Consider the following 16673-nt stretch of genomic DNA (forward strand, 5'->3'; position numbering starts at 1 on the left):
TCCAGAAGCTTCGAGGGATATTCAGTGATATGAAAACTGTCCCAGAGAGCCTGTTATTAATAAGTGGCTAATACTTACGTCTTCCAGGCACCCTTTGGCATTATCCAATCAGACTCCACCTCACAAGCACTGCTGTTAACCCATTCTGCAGACCAGGTGAGCAAGGGTCAGCAAGGGGAGTGGCCACCAGAGAGAGGCACTTGGGTTCCAGAGCTGGGCTGGGCACAGCACCATGGTCCCTGCTCACACCAGCCAAGAGTAATGAGTTCTCTTGGTGTCTCCCCAGTTCTTTATAATCTGAGGCTTATCTTCACTAGATAAGAGGAACAGGTAAGGCAGAGGTGTGTTTTGGCTTGATCATAGGGCTCTATGGCCCAGAAGATTACAAAACCCTGGAATGAGGCCAAAGTGTTCATCCCTGGAGATCAACTCAGTTTTGGCAGATTAAAAAAAAAAAAAAAAACACTTTGACTAGACATGAAAAGTGTTAATCGCTCAGTTGTGTCTGACTCTTTGTGACCCCATGGGCTATAGCCCCCCAGGCTCCTCTGTCCATGGAGTTTTCCAGGCAAGAATACTGGAGCGGGTTGCCATTCCCTTCTCCAAGGGATTGAACCTGGGTCTACCCACATTGTGGGCAGATTCTTTACCACCAGGGAAGTAATAAGAAGTAGTAGTGGGCACTGCCTCAGCCAGACCCTGTGGCATCTTGTCCCTGCTTCCACGTGAGTGGCTGCTAAGGGCTTGCACCTGGCAACATCTTCAGGGGGCCACCCTGGGACCTGGGGGACCCCTCTCTGCCTCACTCTTAGGCAGGAAGAACCGGGAGCATCTGAGAGCCTGCTTCTCTTGGGGGGAGGGGAGGTGGATCTGCAGAGCTTGCCACAGATCCCCTGGAGATCAGCCTGAGGCTGGGGCTTTGCCTAAAACAGTCCCCCTTGCACAACTTTTTCCTCTGCCCTTTTCCTGACTCCCTTCATTGTCTCACTTGGGAGCACAACCTGGATATGTGCCTTCACACAAGTATACGCCTCTGGGAAGAGCCCCACCTGAGACAGTTTCTTGCAGCCCTTATCAGAGCTTTCATCATGTCCTGGCAGATGATATCCCAAGAGGAAATATACAATGTTTTGTAAACTCTTTACCCCCACGAGGCCCAATGTACTCCCTGCCTGTGCAAGTGCTTTCTCTGAGCGCCCTGAATGCTGCCTGAACTAAAACAGAGAGGTCAATGGAATTGCTTAAGGCCACAGAGCAGCCCAGCAGAATTTGCTTCCTGCCCTCGAAAGCCATCCAGGGTTTGGTGCTGAGAGCGGCAGAAGGGACAGGGGAAAGCAATGCAGCTCAAGAAAGCGGAAGAGCCTGGCTCCAAAGAATTGTAAAATTTATTGTATAAGTATTGCAGCTTTTCAGAATGTCATCATTGCCACTAATGATTACTGATACACAACAAGCGATTTCATCAGGCCTGTGGATTGGCATCCAAATACAGAGTCTTACGCAGCAGCAACGTGGGCACTGCACCCAGCGTGCCACGGAGTTTACACACATGTAACTTGAACAGAACTTGGGAAACGGGGCTGCAAAAGAGAGCGGTTCCAACACCAAGGGAGCAACGTAAAAGCGTCGCCATCAGCACAACCACCGTGGAATCAGGCAGGCAAATGAGAGCGCAGCGGGTCCTTCTGAGCTCTATAGTACAGCAAAATGTGAAGCGCAGTTTCCGGAAAACCAAACTGAACATTTTTCTCTCCTTTATCACCAGGATGTTTTATGGATCTGGAAGCTTGGTGTTGCATGTAGAAAAAAAAAACAAATTCTCTGAAACGTACAATTCACAGAGCAGACAGACAAGGAGGGGAATGGGTTCAGTCCTTGGCCTGCCCCGGTGTTCGCTAGACGTGGAGGGGAGTCGCTTTCAGCTCCTGGCAAAAACGTGAGGACGCGGACGGCTCTGAGTGCACTCTGCTAAGGCCGTCTCTGTAGACCTGGGCTTTGCGGGGGAAACGTTTCCTCCAGAGGAAATGTGATGATGGAAATACAGGGAAATAACGTGAGTAGAAAAAGCTGAGCTCCGCCACCTTCTCTGAGCGCAGCCTGGTCCCCCTCCAACCAGCCACTGCCGAGGACCCCTCCTCTTCAACCTTCTCCTGGAAAAGTGGGCCCTCCCAAGGGATGCTCAAAGGCCTTTCAAGAATAAGAGCATGACAGCCAACACCCAGAGGAAGGCTGTATCCTCAGGGCTCTGGGTTCGGCAGGGAAACCAAGAGCTCTGCAGAAACGCACCCATGGTCTTCTTGGGAGGTGCCCTGGCCCTGACAAGTTGCTCCACCATGAACTTCTGCAACTGTCATTTGCTGGGCACGGAGCCCAGGCATGATACTGTGGCATCGAGGACTGGACTACAATACTGGGGCACAACAAGGAAAGGATGCTCTGCCCTCAAGCCAGCTGAGGTCAGTAACCCCCGCCCCTGCTTCCTTTTCTAATTCGTTGCCCATCTGGCAAATGCAGACCACACCTTCCCCCCTACAACCCCAGTAACAAGATGCAAGTTTTAGCTCAAGAGGAAGGACCTCGGGGACCCCTTGGTCTGGCCTTCATCTAACGCTGGAAACAAGGTCTGCATCTAGGTTCTGACCCAGATGGGAGTTAAGTACTGACAGGAGGCTGGAGGGGTGGCCTGACCAAGGGAGGCACAGCCAGGGTGGAGGGAGGGTGGGTGGGACACGGCACGAGGGTGATGGGGGCATTTTTAAAGCAGTCACCTCTGTCGCCCACGAGTGGGAAAGGCAGGCCTGGGTGAGTTAGGGGCGCTGTCCTGGAACACTGCTGCCAGGGGACAGAAGGGGTCAACCGCTTCCTCAGTAAGGCACTAGGGAGACGCTTCACATAAAGGAAAGATACGTTTTTTTTAAAAAACTTTATAAATGTGTCCCTGTACCTTTCAGGACAAACTCTAGGGATGTCTCTGCATGAATGATCTTTACAAAGAATCTTCAAGAGAGAGGCAGAGGTTAGGCTGAAGACCCCACAGAGAGGCAGGTTTTATTGTCAAGGGACCAGAACTTTCTGCCAGGCTGGTGAGCGGGCACTCAGACACCTCAGTCACCTATTGGTCACCATGTTCTTACAAGGTATATAATAGAAATAGTTCAAATGGTCAGAACTTCAAAACTGTTCTCAAGTTTTTCAAGCAATAAAAAAGGTTGTTTAAAACAATAGTTATTGCCTCTTATCCTTTTCTTTTCTGTTAACCGGCTAGTTGGGATTCTGTCGAAAATGAAGAGACAGTTCTGCAGGATGGGCGGGGTGGGGGGGTGCTACTCTCTTGCCAGGGGTGTCACCCCATGGAATATTAGCCCGTCCTTGGTGGCAGGAAGGACTCTCATTTGCTCAACTCTCTCCCGGTCATCTCCATCTGCACACACACACGCCACCAGTGAGGGGTCCCACCAATATCTAAGCAGTAAAATCCTGGTAAACAAGAGTTGTGTCTGACAAAGACGCTTGTGAAAACACAGACACACAAAGACACTAAAAACGATGGTTTCCACAGGGAAGGGAATGAAAATGCGAAAAGAGAGAAGGGGAAGAATTCTGCTTCTACGTCCTAAAGCTTGAGTTTGTGTTGGTTTGACAGTTTTTCTCATTTTCACCCTTTTGCAGTGTCCTGGGAGAAACCTGGGCATACCGCTCTTTCGTCTCTGGTCTTCTGGTTATGGGCCTGTTACGTGAGAACTGATATAAAGACAGGGGTGAGGTCATGCGGCTAGTCCTTTGGGCCTTTCCTACACGCCAGCAGGCTGCACCACTCAGCTGGTGCAGTGTGGAGCCGGCTGAACTGCCGAAGCATCCTGCAAGCCTGAGCCACCTAACTGCCTCTGGCAGGGCTCTGGCAATGCAGGCAGGGAGCACCTTGGCGAGCCCCTTCCTATGGGGACCTTCATGGTTCAAAAAAGAAGAGAAAAAAAAAAAACACCCAAAAACTAAGATTCCTTCAGTAACAGTTAGTCTTCATTTCGGGAAGAGCAAAGCCCACCTTCCTGGAACTTGGGGCCTGGAGTTAACTTTTCCTATTTCATTTGCGATCCAAAGGCTGTCCTGGCCCAGAGGAGGGCTAAACAGGTCTCCTTCAGGAGGGAATGTAGACCGAGGTAATTACCTATCACTAGATGAAGGCTTCCACTCTGCAGGAGGTCAGCCCTGGGGAGCCTCTCTCCAGCCCCAGCGTGGAGCCCACGCTCTGCCTGAAGTCGACCGGGATATTCCGACATTTCTCCCTTAAAAGTCTTGACACACGTGGATAGAAGTTTCCATCAAACAAGCACTGACATATTTATATTAAAAAATAGTGCAAAAGCTCAACATTTATATAAATAACTCTAAACCCCTGCTTTGTAGTTTTTTTTTCTTTACAAGGTAATACACACTTTCTCAGTTGGCACTCAAAAATTGCCATTTTTTTTTTCTCTTCTAGTTCAGAAAACAACTTTTTTTTTTGTAATAGGCCTCTTCTAATACAAAAATACTCCTGCCCTCGCACATACAGTTTCTCTTATTTTATATATATTTATATATATAATATTGCAGATCTTTAAACAAAGGTTTTGTGCAAATATGTCTTTAAAGTTAAGTGAAATCATCATAAACAAACAAAAGAAAGTAAGCATTCACGCACGCAGCTCAACTAGAAACAGAAAAGACTAGTGTAGAATATTTTTTTTTCTTTTGCCTTCAAGACACAGCTCAACAAAGAAACGTGGGGTTGTTTTTTTTTTTTTTTTTGCTTTTTTTTTTTTTTTGCAAGCTTTCTTAGCTTGTGCATTCAGACCAGACAGAACACGTAAATATTTATACACAGAGAGGTGGGGGACGGGGGGAGGAGGATGGTTACGCGTCGCATTTTCTGTGTGTCGCCCCGGCCTCCTCTCTCTTTTCTTTCAAGAAGTGCGGAGTGATTTACGGTTTTTACCTACTGCGGCCCCGGCCCGCCCTCGGGACTCCTAGAGGGGGTGTCCCTTCTGTTTATCCTTCTCTTTGCTCCAGGCCGCTGTGCTCTCCAGGGGGGCGATGTGTGCGGGGTGCAGCCGGGTGCCCTCCAGCAAGGAGGCCGGCCCGCTGCTCTGCTGGTGCTGGAAGGTGGAGGCGCCGGGATAGTGGCCGATGACCTCGCTGTAGGTGGGGGGCGGCCCCTCCATGCGCCCGCCGCCCCCGTAGCACGTGGCGCTGATGCCCGAGTTACTGCTGGGGGGGCAGGGGCCGCCCAGCATGGCACTTTCCATCAGGTCGCTGTCGAAGATGGTTCTGTTCGGGGGTGCGCGCACTGACTCCCGGTTCAGCTCCAGCTGCTGCTCGGGGTCCCGCAGCTGGAGCGTGCAGGGGCCCTGGTAGGGTGGGGGCTCCTCCCCGTCCGACAGCGAGATGGTGGGTGGCAGATCGATCTCGTGCTGCAAGTACGGGTAGGTGGGCTGGAAGCGGTGGAAGCGGTCCCGCTGGGCGAAGGCGGGCACAGCCAGGCGGTCGGTGGGCCGGGGTGGGGCATACACCTGCGGCTGGAGGGCAAGAGCCAAGTGAGGGTCCTTCCCCCACGTGCAGCAGGGCCCAGCGTGGGGGTGGGGGTGTTGGGGAGTTGGTGGAGGGTGCTGCCTATGACTCTGCTCTCTGGGGAGTGAGGATGGGGGTAGGGAGCGGAGCCCGGAGTCCAGCGCCTGATGCCTGGAGAGCCCTGGAGTGTCACACAGTGGCGTCACACGGTGGAAAGAGGGGCAGCCCGAGTCCTTCGGTGTCGCAGAGATTAAGGGCTGCTTGCTGGGGCTGGGGACCGCACAATGTCCTGGCGGGGACCATCCCGGCTGCCCAGGAGGGTTCTTCAGAGAAGAGTAGGTGTGGGCCTCGAGCAGCCACTCTACTAACAGGGGAGGTGCCTCCAGCCTGGGGAAGGGAAGCTACTGGGCAGAGGGGCGTCCACGACAGCGGCCTCGGGAGCAGGGGACGGAGGGAGTCCCCCTCCATCACTTGGGAGAGTGATGGAGGGTAGGCAGTGCTAGGACTCACCTCTGGAATTCCATTGCCTGACACCGTGCTCTCTGAAGGCCACAGGCATCCTTCCTGTATGGGTAGAAGGCCACAATCAAGATAATGAACATATCCATCACCCCAGAGTTTCCCTGGGGACCTGTTTTCTTGAGGATCCCCAGATAAGGCGGTTATCACCGGCAGTCTTGGGGGGTGGAGGGCGGGGGGCGGGGCGGGGGGGGGCATCGCCTGGAAGATTGTAATTTCTGATATGGCCGTTAGGGGGCTCTGTGAGTCTCAACACCATCCCATCAGGAAAGCAGTTACGCCACACAGACTCACTGGGGTCTAGTTTATTCCCGGCGTGTGGATACAGAGAGCAGATACATACTGTTACTGTTAATATGGTCACCCAGGGCCCTTTCGGTACTGATGTTAGGAATGCCTTGGTGCCAGGCACTGTGCTCAGCTCTTTAAAGCACTAACTCAATTCTACCGACAAAACACCATGGAGCTGAAGGGCATCTGCCCAGCTGCTAAGAGGCAGGGCTGGGATCCAAACCTTTTCTGCTGCCTCCAGACTCATTCCGACTCAAGCCGGCCCTGGCAGGCTCTGTGGCCCCCGGGTGGGCCCCTGGCACAGCCCACATGGGCATCAGGAAGACAGATGAGGGCACACCTACCTGCTCCCCATTTAAGTTGGGAGCCCTGGAAAGAGGTGCAAGCAGCCAAGGTCAGCTTGGATCAATGTGAACTTGCCTAAAACCCCTCTGTGAACCCCTCCATTCAAGGTTCAAGCCATGTCTGCCCACCCACTAGCCCAGGGAGTCTCCACTAGGGAGCTTAGGAATACACCAGTCAATGCTGCGAGGCCCCACTGCAGGCCCCAGGATCACCGCCATCCTTGTCACCTGACTAACCCCAACTTGTGCACCTGGAGGTCACCTCCTCCTCCAGGGAGGCTTCCAAGGACCACCCACCCACCAGAGGCCCCTCCCCAGGCTCCCACAGTATCTCTGCTCCTGTGCCAGCCCGGCCCCGCTGTGAGTAACCCGGCATCAGCTTGCTGCCCTGCACCTGCCCCCGGCTGAGTCTTAACTTACCCTGTTCCCTGACTCAGTGAATGGCCCTGACACCTTTCCAGGTCCCAGTGCCAGGCCCATGCGCTGCTTCTGGCAGCTCCTTCTCTCACCCCCTCCACTCCCCAACACTTCCTTCTCTTCCTAAAAGCATCCCTTGAAAGCCTGTCCAGCCTGCTCATGGCTTCTCCATCTAGATCAGGGGTCTTAAAGCTGACTGCATCAAGGGCCGGGGGGTCTGTCACACCACTAACACGGCTGCTGCCGGTGAAAGCAGCCACGGTAAGAGTCCAAGGGAATGAGCCAGGAGAATCTGATGGAGCGGGCAACCGGCCCAGGTCTGTCTATACCCAGGTGGCCTCCGACCTGCCCTCAGCTGCAGACTTCGAGCTGCGATCTGTCACTGCGGTGGCTGGCATCTCCGCTGTCATCATCATGCGGTATTTTCTAGCTTCTCTGGCGCAGCACCAGCTGGGACGTGTGGTCTCAGGGCACAGGGCTTACCTGAACATGAACCCCACCCTCTGACAGATGAGGAAATGAACTCCCAGGGGTCGCCCTGAAAAGAGGCCACAGCAGGACAGCTATGGCAGGGGTGGTCCCTGTGCCAAGCAGACAATGGCTGTCTCTGGGTCTCTCTGGGAGGTCACGGGGCCCCAAGACTGTGCAGATGTGCCCTGTCTAGCAGGAGCCCCAGGGGACCGCTACACGTATTTCAGGTCTAACAAGCCTGTGTTTACCCAGCCGGGCATCCCCAGGGGCCCGTGCAGGTGGCTGGTAGATGTCGAGGGGTACTTTCTTTTAGCCTCAGATGTTCAGGAACCAGAACCTGGATCCTGGCCTCCATCTGTGCACGAAGTCCCAGTGCTGCCCACATGGCTGTCCCCTTTCCATGGTGACCAGGATCCCTCACATGGGAACCTCTGCCATCTCCCCAGCTCTCACCACTAACATCACCCTTCCTGTGACCATGCGGGAGGATGGGCAGGAGAGAGGCTCGCCCCTCCCATTTTACAGATGTGCACACTGAGGCTCAGAAGGGGTGAGATGCCCCGCCCTGGAGCACAGCTACCGGGCTGCAGTCTTCCCATTTGTCCAGAGTACCCTCTTTTGCACCAGGATCTGAGAGGGGTAAAATAGGCCTCAAGCTGTTGCTTAGAAGCTGTGTGCTGGGGCTGCTGCTGCTAAGTCGCTTCAGTCGTGTCCAGCTCTGTGCGACCCCATGGACGGCAGCCCACCAGGCTCCCCCGTCCCCGGGATTCTCCAGGCAAGAACACTGGAGTGGGTTGCCATTTCCTTCTCCATAGAAGCTGTGTAGCTTCAGGCAAATGTTCCCGCCTCTCTGAGCCCCAGTTTCTCCTAAGATGGGCAGATCACTAAGTGCAGATGTGGCAGTGCAGCTGCTGGCTCCGTCCCTTGGGCAACAGCACATAAACACATAGGTGAGCCTCAGATGCTTCTGAGCAGAAGCGCAGTGCCCTCGGGCACACTGGGCCTGGGGGTTGGGGCGCCCCGTGTTCGCGGTTCAGGGACCTGAGCAGACGTGCTCCTTGCCCTGGCAGCCTGGCGACGTACACAAGCAGAGATGCCCGAACCCGCCAGGGATAGGCCTGCCAGCCCGAACGTGACCAGAGACGTCCCTCAGAGCTGAGAGGCCACGCTGGCCGCCCCGGCCTGCTTCTGTCACTGCCCCCCCAACACAGGCTCAAGGACGTGCTCCCCGCAGAGCCCGGGGGCTGCCCTCTCTGTGATCTGCAGCCTGCCAGTCACGCACCTGCTCCTGTCCAGGTTGTTACACTCCACCTCACAGGTGTGGAGATGGAAACTGTTTAGAAATGGACTCTGCACCGCCTCCTGGTCCATCTGCTGAGCAACACCCACCGGCAGGCAGGGGTGGCCCGAAGGCGCAGGCGAATGAGGGGGGACGTGGGTGCTGAGATCTGGGGGAGGGCGAGGGCCCATCCTGCTGGGAGCCGCTCTGTCTGCCCCAATTGTGAGCACTCAACCCCAACACCACACGCACTTGATGGGGGCATCCAGGCCCCTGGAAGCTCAGGCACTCACCGAGGACAGGGCATCTTCCCTCCTCCTGCTCTGGCTGTGCCGGCCGATGAAGGAGCGAGCGGACAGCTTGTAGTGGCTCAGCAGACACGTGATCACCACCACCATCACCATGACCACCACCACGATGATGGTGATCTCAACGAACTCCAGCTCCGCTGCAAGACCAAGGGGACATGTGAGACGTTGGGGATCCCAGAGCAGGCAGGGGCTCGGGGCCAGCTTTCCTGAGCACCCATACACCCCAATACACACACACACACCAGCACACGCACCCCAACATCCCTATACGCCCCCAACACTCCGCCACACCCATACCCACAAACACAAACACAGATAACACACCCACGCACAGACATATTTATCACACACACGACGCACAGAGACACCACCCTCGACAGGATGGGAGGGTATGAGGGCCACCCCCACCTCAGACGGGAGGGTATGAGGGCCACCCCCACCTCCAGGAAGAGGCCTCAGAAAAACCACATTCCGGGAGGTTGCAAACACTGCAACTCTCATTTCTTTTTTGGGGGGTTGTTTTGTTTTTTTCCCCCAGAAAGCGGAAAAACCCTCAAGTGCTGGAAAAGGAAAGAGGTTATTTTGATCCTGCCAGAGTCGGGGCGGTTTCTGCTGACTCGAGCGGGTCTGTGTTGGGGCCGATCGGCAGCTGGCCATGCGCCCTGCCAGCAGAGCCCCCAGCAGTGGCAGGTGAGAGGCTGGGGGCCCGGGCAGTGACCTGGCTGCAGGGGGCTGGGGGGCACAGCCAGCCTCCCCTGGTCTGAGGCTGCCCACGGACAAGCCAGGAAATGTGTCTCCCCAGATCCCAGAGGGCAGGCAGGAAGACCCTCCCCGCCCCCCTGCCCCTTGGCACTGACAAGCAATTAGCCGAGGTCTCCCCAGGGGTACAGGTTCAAGCTCAGGGCCACTGACTCAGCGCTTCCTCTTTTCAGACAGACACAAGGAAGCTGGAGGAGTGGGGGCGGGCGAAGGGGGGCCTGGAAAGCAGGCAGTGAGGTGCGCTGTGTCCCGTGTGCCATGTGCCGCTCACTCGGGCCCTGGCCGGGGCCTGGGAGGGCAGCCCCTCCTGCCACCAGCCTCTGCTTCCAGCGGGAGATCGACGCATCCCAGGTGGACGTTCCTGCTGGTTCAGCAGAACCCCTCCGCACGCAGCCCGCCCACCGCCCTCTCTGGAGCCCTGGCCACCCCTTCTTCCTACCCAGGCTCTGCGGGACACCCACCTTCTCCCACCATGTTAAGCCTTTTTGCCCAGGCGTGCCAAAGTCTGCCTGATGCTGTTAGTTGAGTGGGTCTGCCCCCTGGGGGACCCGTAGCAATGTCTGAGGACACTAGTGGCTCAGACTGGTGGCACTAGTGACACACTAGTGACACAACCGAAGGCGCTCCCAGAATCTAGAGGGTGAGAGCCAGGGTGTTGCTTAACAGCCTACAGTCCATAGACCACAGGGACAAAGAATGTGCCGGGGCTCAGCGTCTGTGCAGCGCTGAGCCTATATACGGTTGCCTTTTCATTATCCCGCCTCACAGGTGAGGGGACCCAGGTTCAGGTCACGTGACAGACTGCTCGCTGGTGACTCCCTCATTGGATATGGGGGTGGGAGCCACATCCTTATCTTGCCCTGGGAGGGACCAGGAGGGACGATGAAGTAGCCAGGGACTTCGGTGAGTCCCTCCTGATGCCCTAGTAGGCTGGGCCCCGCCTGGCGGGAAATAGGACAAGCCTCAGACCCTCAGAGGGACTCGTTCCCTTTCCCGCCAGGAGGGTGCGGGGCCTGAGCTGGCAAAGGCCAGGACGTTGGCCTGGAACCCAGTGGCTGTGGCCACACCTCCTGCCTCCCCAGACAGGCTGGTCTGGGGCCTGTGCGCTAGGGCCTGGGATAAAGCTGCCCATTCAGGGGACACACAGGCTGGCTTTGTGCAACACCCACACCCCCTCCTCAGAGGGGCCTGCAACCCCTCCTCCAACACCGTGCACTCTTCACCCCAGCCTGGACTTGGGGGTAGGCACCCTTGCCCTCCTCCGCCCGTCTCCAGGGGCCCTGCCCACGCCTGGCCTGAAGCAAGGGAGGTGTCTGCGTCTCCGTCCCAGGCCTGGTGGCCTGCAGGCTCCTGGCCAGGTCGCTGCCCTCCTCCAGGTAACATCCAGTGAGGAGGTAACAGGGCTGGAGGTGTCCTATTGGGGCAACAGATGAGGCCCCACGGGCTGAGTGGGCGTGAACAAAGCCCACATCTCTCCTGACCCCCAAAGGGCGGGAGGACCTGATTTCTGGGGTGCAGTGTCAGAGTGAGAGAATCACCCCCAGAAAGGAGCCCAGGGTGCTGAAGACACTAACATGACCGCACTGGTTCCTGGGCCACAACCCCACACAAATCCACATGGGGGACGACGGGGCGAAATTCTCAGGAGACCACGAAGTGCTTCCAGGCTCTATTCTGGAAGCCAGAGGCCTGGGGTCGTGGCCAGAAGGGAAGGGAGACTCCTAAGGGTTGCAGAGTCCCTGAGGTGGCTCCAGGGCCGGCACAGCACTCCATGGGGACGCCCAGGCTGGCTCTGTGACCCTCACTCACTCTGAGTCCATCCCGCTTTCCCCACATGGAAGGGAGAGGCTGTGTGGGGCCCACATGGTCAGCACTCAGGGAACACTCCCTCAATGTGACCATGGTTAGTAGGGGCTCCCCAGCACACCAGCCAAAGCAAACAAAGACAGTCCAAACCCATATGTCTGAAGACAGAGGGTCAAGCAGGACCCAGCTGGATATTCCAGGGTGTGCAAAGACACGGGGTCTTCCTAGGTGGTGTTAGTGGTAAAGACTCCACCTGCCCATGCAGGAGACGTAAGTGATGGGTTCAGTCCCTGGATCAGGAAGATCCACTGGAGGAAGGCATGGCAACACGCTCCAGTATTATTTCCTGGAGAATCCCATGGACAGAGGAGCCTGGCAGGCTACAGTCAATGGGGTCACACAGAGTCGGACACAATTGAGCGACTGAGCATGTGCAAAGACATGGAGACATGGGGACAGGGGGATTGAGGGGGTAAGGAGAGGCCCCCCAGCCAACAGGTGATACATCCCAACCCATAAGGCAAAAATAAGCCTAGGCTGGGTGTCTTGACCTTGGCCATGGGGTGAGGGGGCTCTGGTCCCCTGGATAGCACAGTGAACTTTCACACTCAGGGTGCTCCTTCCTAGAGACTCTGCCTTCAGGGGACATGAACTCACCTCTTTGGGACATGCATCAGAAAGCATCTGCTGGAATACGGGGCAAATGGGGGCCTGAGGGCATTTGCATCCACAGTCCCGTCCCCACTGAAGCAACAAACAGAGCTGTGGGTGGCCACCCTCTTAACACAGGCTGTGCTGTCCACTTGCCCCAAGCTCCACCTGGGCCCTAGTTCTGCTTGACCTCATCTGCCTGGCCCCTCTGGATCTTCGTGCTCAGCTCCTCACTCCTGCTCCCACTGCAGGAATACACTAATTGAGCAAGAGCTCCTCATCAGGTCCACAGGGTGCTCCAGACATGCACTGCTAGCTGAAACCCCAGCAGGCCAGACAGCTCCCAGGCAGGCTGGGTCAGTGCAGCCATAATTCCCCATCTCTCCAGAACCTAGAAACAGTTGGTGAAGCTGCCTGGCCTTTAACACCGGCAGCATATTCAAAGAATTTTAAAAGCAACGAGAGGCCAAAGTCTGCAGGATGGGTGGCTTCTAGACTTCCAGCCAAGAGAGGAGTCCCCAAGACACAGAGCCACACTGATCCTGCCTCAGCGTCCTCAATCTCACAGGCTCCCTTTACCTGGACGTGGGACCAGGTGCCCGGCACACTGGCGGAAGGCATAGGTCCAACTGCTGCCCTCCACTCAGTTCAAGTCTCCTGTGACCACGGGGCTCACAGCAAAGCCTGGTCACAAACAAAGGGGAATCAGAGCAGGAGGGGGTGGCGGGCTGGTCCCCAGCCCAAACTCCCTGTTGTCATAGCAACCACTCACTGGGACTACAGTCAGGATGCTAACATGTACAACACGTGCACCACCCTGCGCTGAGCCCACCTCCCCCAGGTCTACGAGCGCCATCACCATGCTATTGTGTAGACAAGCCAACCAGGGGACAGACAGAAGTTCCTCCAGATCAAAGGGCAGGGCCGGTCCCAAATCCATGAGTGAGAGGGGAAAGGGCCTTTATCTCCTGATAAATGCTCCCAGCTTTCCCGAAGTATCTGTCAGTTCTCCCACCTATGTGGGAACACCTCAGAAGATGCCTATCCTTCCATCTGCCAGCTGCTGGCCGTGTGACCCTGGGCATATGCATCCCTGAGAGCTCCAGGAAAGATGAAAAAGTACATGTCAAGGGCTCAGAATGGGGCAGGAGACAGTGGGTGATCCACTATCACCACCGTCACAACCCCTACATGCCTTTGGGACAGCAGGCTCCCCTCATCCAGGCTGATGCCCTGGAAACACTGAGCATGCTTTCACGGGCCTCTGTCACAGGGTCAGTCAGAAAAGGTCACCCAGGGTGGTGGCTGGACTTAGGGGCACCAGTCCCGGCTTAGAGGACCTGTGCAGAGAACAGGAGTCTTTGGGGAGGAAGCATCACACTTCCCTCATTCTGATCTGGGCGTCAGGTCCGCTTCCCATGGGGCAGCGGTCCTGTCATTTTTCTTGGTAATTTCCCCTTTGGGGCGGGTGATGGATGCAGCAGGTTCTCTGGGGGTGGCCAAGCCCATCTTCCACATGCAAAGTAAGGTCACTCTTATTTAATTGAGGGTCTTCTTTCCTCATGAATAACTTCAAATTAACAGCTTCGTCCGCCTCATTGGAGCAGCCTGACTGCTTTTGTGTCTCCTCCTCCAGAGACGGATGCAGTCACTTTGAGGTGTGCACACGGGCATCTCTGGTCCTTTTCCAGCTCGCCTGACACTAGTGAGGGGTAGCGTCTGGGAGCCCCCTCAGGGCCAGGTGTGGCCCGAATCTCTTTGGGTATCATCATATTGAATCCTCAGCTGCATTCTGTGAAACAGACACTAATATGACCCCCGCCGCCAACTTTACAGATGAGGAAACTTGAGGCTGCGAGACGGGAGATGACTGGCCAAAGGCCACACAGTTCAAGACCCCAGACCCCCAAGCCTGTGCTTTCAGGGATGGGTTAGGCCAACAGCCCCACACCCAATGGTCCTGGGTACCGTGGTCCCAGAATGTCAGGAACAGTGTTGGTTCAAGTCAGGCGCTTGTGTGGAATGGGACTGGTTTCCAGGGTAGATCGAGACTGCCTAGAGGATCACTTGCCATGTGGTCCATGAAGCCAGTATCTTGCCCAGTGGTCCCCACCTCCCCACCAGCACAGAGGAAAGCCACAGGATGGTTGTTAGAAAGGCCTCATGCCATGCATTCGGGGGAGCTCTGGGCACCTCCCACGAAACTGCATAAAGACACAGCTGCCTTCTCCTCTGTCTCTATCTGAGTGCCAAGCGCCTGTCCAGGACAGGACATCCTTCCCCACTTAGTTCCCACAAACCCCTGAGGGGCAGTGTCGGTCCCGTCAGGCCAGGAGTCAGAGAGCAGTCCTGACCCCATGGCTTCCTTCCCTGGCAGCTGGGGGAGCCAGGATGAGCTCTCAGAATGCGTATTTTAAAATAAAATTAAACTGAATAAAAATTCATGTGAGGCTTTAAAAGGAACCCAACTCTATCAAAATATAGTTCTCAAACTCTCAACCAGACTTTCGATAAAGAACATACAGGACCACACAAGTGACCTGGGATACTAGCACATTAAATGCGACCAGGCAGGTTTCCATGGATAGGAAGTCTGTGGTTTCTACTGGCGACCGGATTGCAAGTAGCTGCTGATGCCCTGTGGTTTGGTACCTGTGTTCCTGTTAGGGGTGGTTAAGGTGAAGATGCAATTCTTTTGCAACCAAGTTTATGGCTCCCTGTTCTGAGTGATGGAGCCAGACCAAAACCAAACGCAGGAGCCTCAGTTCAAACCCCTGTCTGGCTGCTTCCCGGCTGTAAATGGGGAGAGGGCTGGTGCAGAATTTGCCATGCAACGTGTGGGCACAACCGTCACTGGGTTTTCAGTTAATCATCGGAAAAGCAGCCGGATGTTGGAGATCTTTTCTCTTTCCTTGGCTAGAGAGCTGGGCCAGAGTCCATCCAGCTCCTGCCAGCCCACAGGAGGTTTCCAGACCAGACGACCCCCCCTACCGCCCCCCGCCCTGTGTCTGCTCCGGGCGGAGGGGCAGCCGGCGTGCTCCCTGGTTAACAAGCAGTCCGTGCAGGCGGCCCTGTCTGGCCTCCTGGCCACACACTGAGGAATTAGGAATTGGCACTGTCTGAAATTTATGAAAATCTAATCTCGTTAGGCCTGCCTGGATGAGACTGGCCGGGGCAGGCCTCATTGTCATTCTGAGGAGCCCCAGCCAGCCTGGGGTTCCTGCCATTTCATTTACTGCCCCTCCCCCCCACCGCATTTGAATAAGAACCCAGCTCCTTTTCCCCCCTGGAATTTCAAATAAAATTGAGCCAGACGTCAAAGGAATAACTTTCTGATCACTCCTGGTGCCATTTCAAACACCCCTGACGGTACATTGATTTCTTAGGGTAAGACCATTTGTGAGTAAAAGAACGGATCTTTCTCTTAAGGTTCGGGAGGTGGGCAGAAATCTAGGCCAGTTTTCTCATTTTTAAAGACAGACTGTACGCTTACCCAGCCCCTACTCTGTGCCAAGCATGCAGCTGGGCGCCAGGCGCCTGATAGCGGAGCACGTAACCATGAGTACTGTCCACGACGCTGTCCAGTGTTGGGTGCAGGGCGGCGGGGGAAAGCCTTGCACTGGGGCCTGGGGCTCCCCGCACTGCTGCTCACGGCAGAATTCGGAGCACTGATTCAGAACACGAAGTGTGCCCCCAAGATTCCTGGGTTCAAATCCCAACTTTGCCACTTTAACTGTGACCTCAGGCACATCACTTAGTGTCCTCATTTGGGGGAGAAAACACAGAGGGCTGACCCAGTCCCCATCCCATCTGGCTGTGGTGAGAACTGTATGGGTCAGTTTGCAGCCACAGACTCAGGTTGGCAGCGCCTCTGCGAGGAAAACACCCGGGAAGCCTCATTATGTGGAATCCGGAACCCCACGCCCTGGGCCACACCTATCCTCTGCCCCACACAGACCTGAGCTGGGCGGTGGAATCACAGTGGCTGGAGAAGGCCCAGCAAGGCGGATCCCTCTGCCAGCACCGTAGCTGACAGATGGTGCAAGCTGGGAGCATCTCTGAAAAGCAAAGTAACAATCTCTCAAAACTTTCAAGCGAGAACTCCTGACCAGACAAATCACCTCCTGGGTATTTATCTCCACACGCAGGTTTCCTGGGATTCTCTGCCTTTAGCTCTCTGCTCTAGTGAGGATTTTGTTCTGTGCTCTGTGAAAAAAAGTGAAAAAAAAAAGTGAAAGTGTGAATCGCTTAGTCATGTCTGACTCTTTGCGACCCCAT

General features: G+C 55.6%; 1 protein-coding gene across 8 annotated transcripts in view; it reads right to left on the reverse strand.

Moving 5' to 3' along the window:
- Positions 1–1367: 1367 nt before the first annotated feature.
- PMEPA1 (prostate transmembrane protein, androgen induced 1) overlaps positions 1368–16673 on the reverse strand; it is a 57460-nt gene continuing 42154 nt past the window's right edge. For 6 of the 8 annotated variants that reach the window (XM_086330933.1, XM_086330929.1, XM_086330930.1 and 3 more), the window contains exons 2-4: positions 9162–9316; positions 6058–6111; positions 1368–5555 (exon numbers count right to left, since the gene is read on the reverse strand). In XM_086330933.1, coding sequence (XP_086187059.1) covers positions 5007–5555; positions 6058–6111; positions 9162–9272 — 714 coding nt within the window. In that variant the 5' untranslated portion in view covers positions 9273–9316 and the 3' untranslated portion in view covers positions 1368–5006. Of the gene's footprint in view, positions 5556–6057; positions 6112–9161; positions 9317–16353; positions 16602–16673 lie in introns of those variants that run through there. The other 2 variants (XM_086330935.1, XM_086330934.1) reach the window with 2 other exon arrangements.

Source organism: Bos grunniens, chromosome 13, assembly GCF_055505025.1.
Source record: "Bos grunniens cultivar Pamir isolate PY7600 chromosome 13, Bosgru_T2T1.0, whole genome shotgun sequence".
NCBI lineage: Eukaryota > Metazoa > Chordata > Mammalia > Artiodactyla > Bovidae > Bos > Bos grunniens.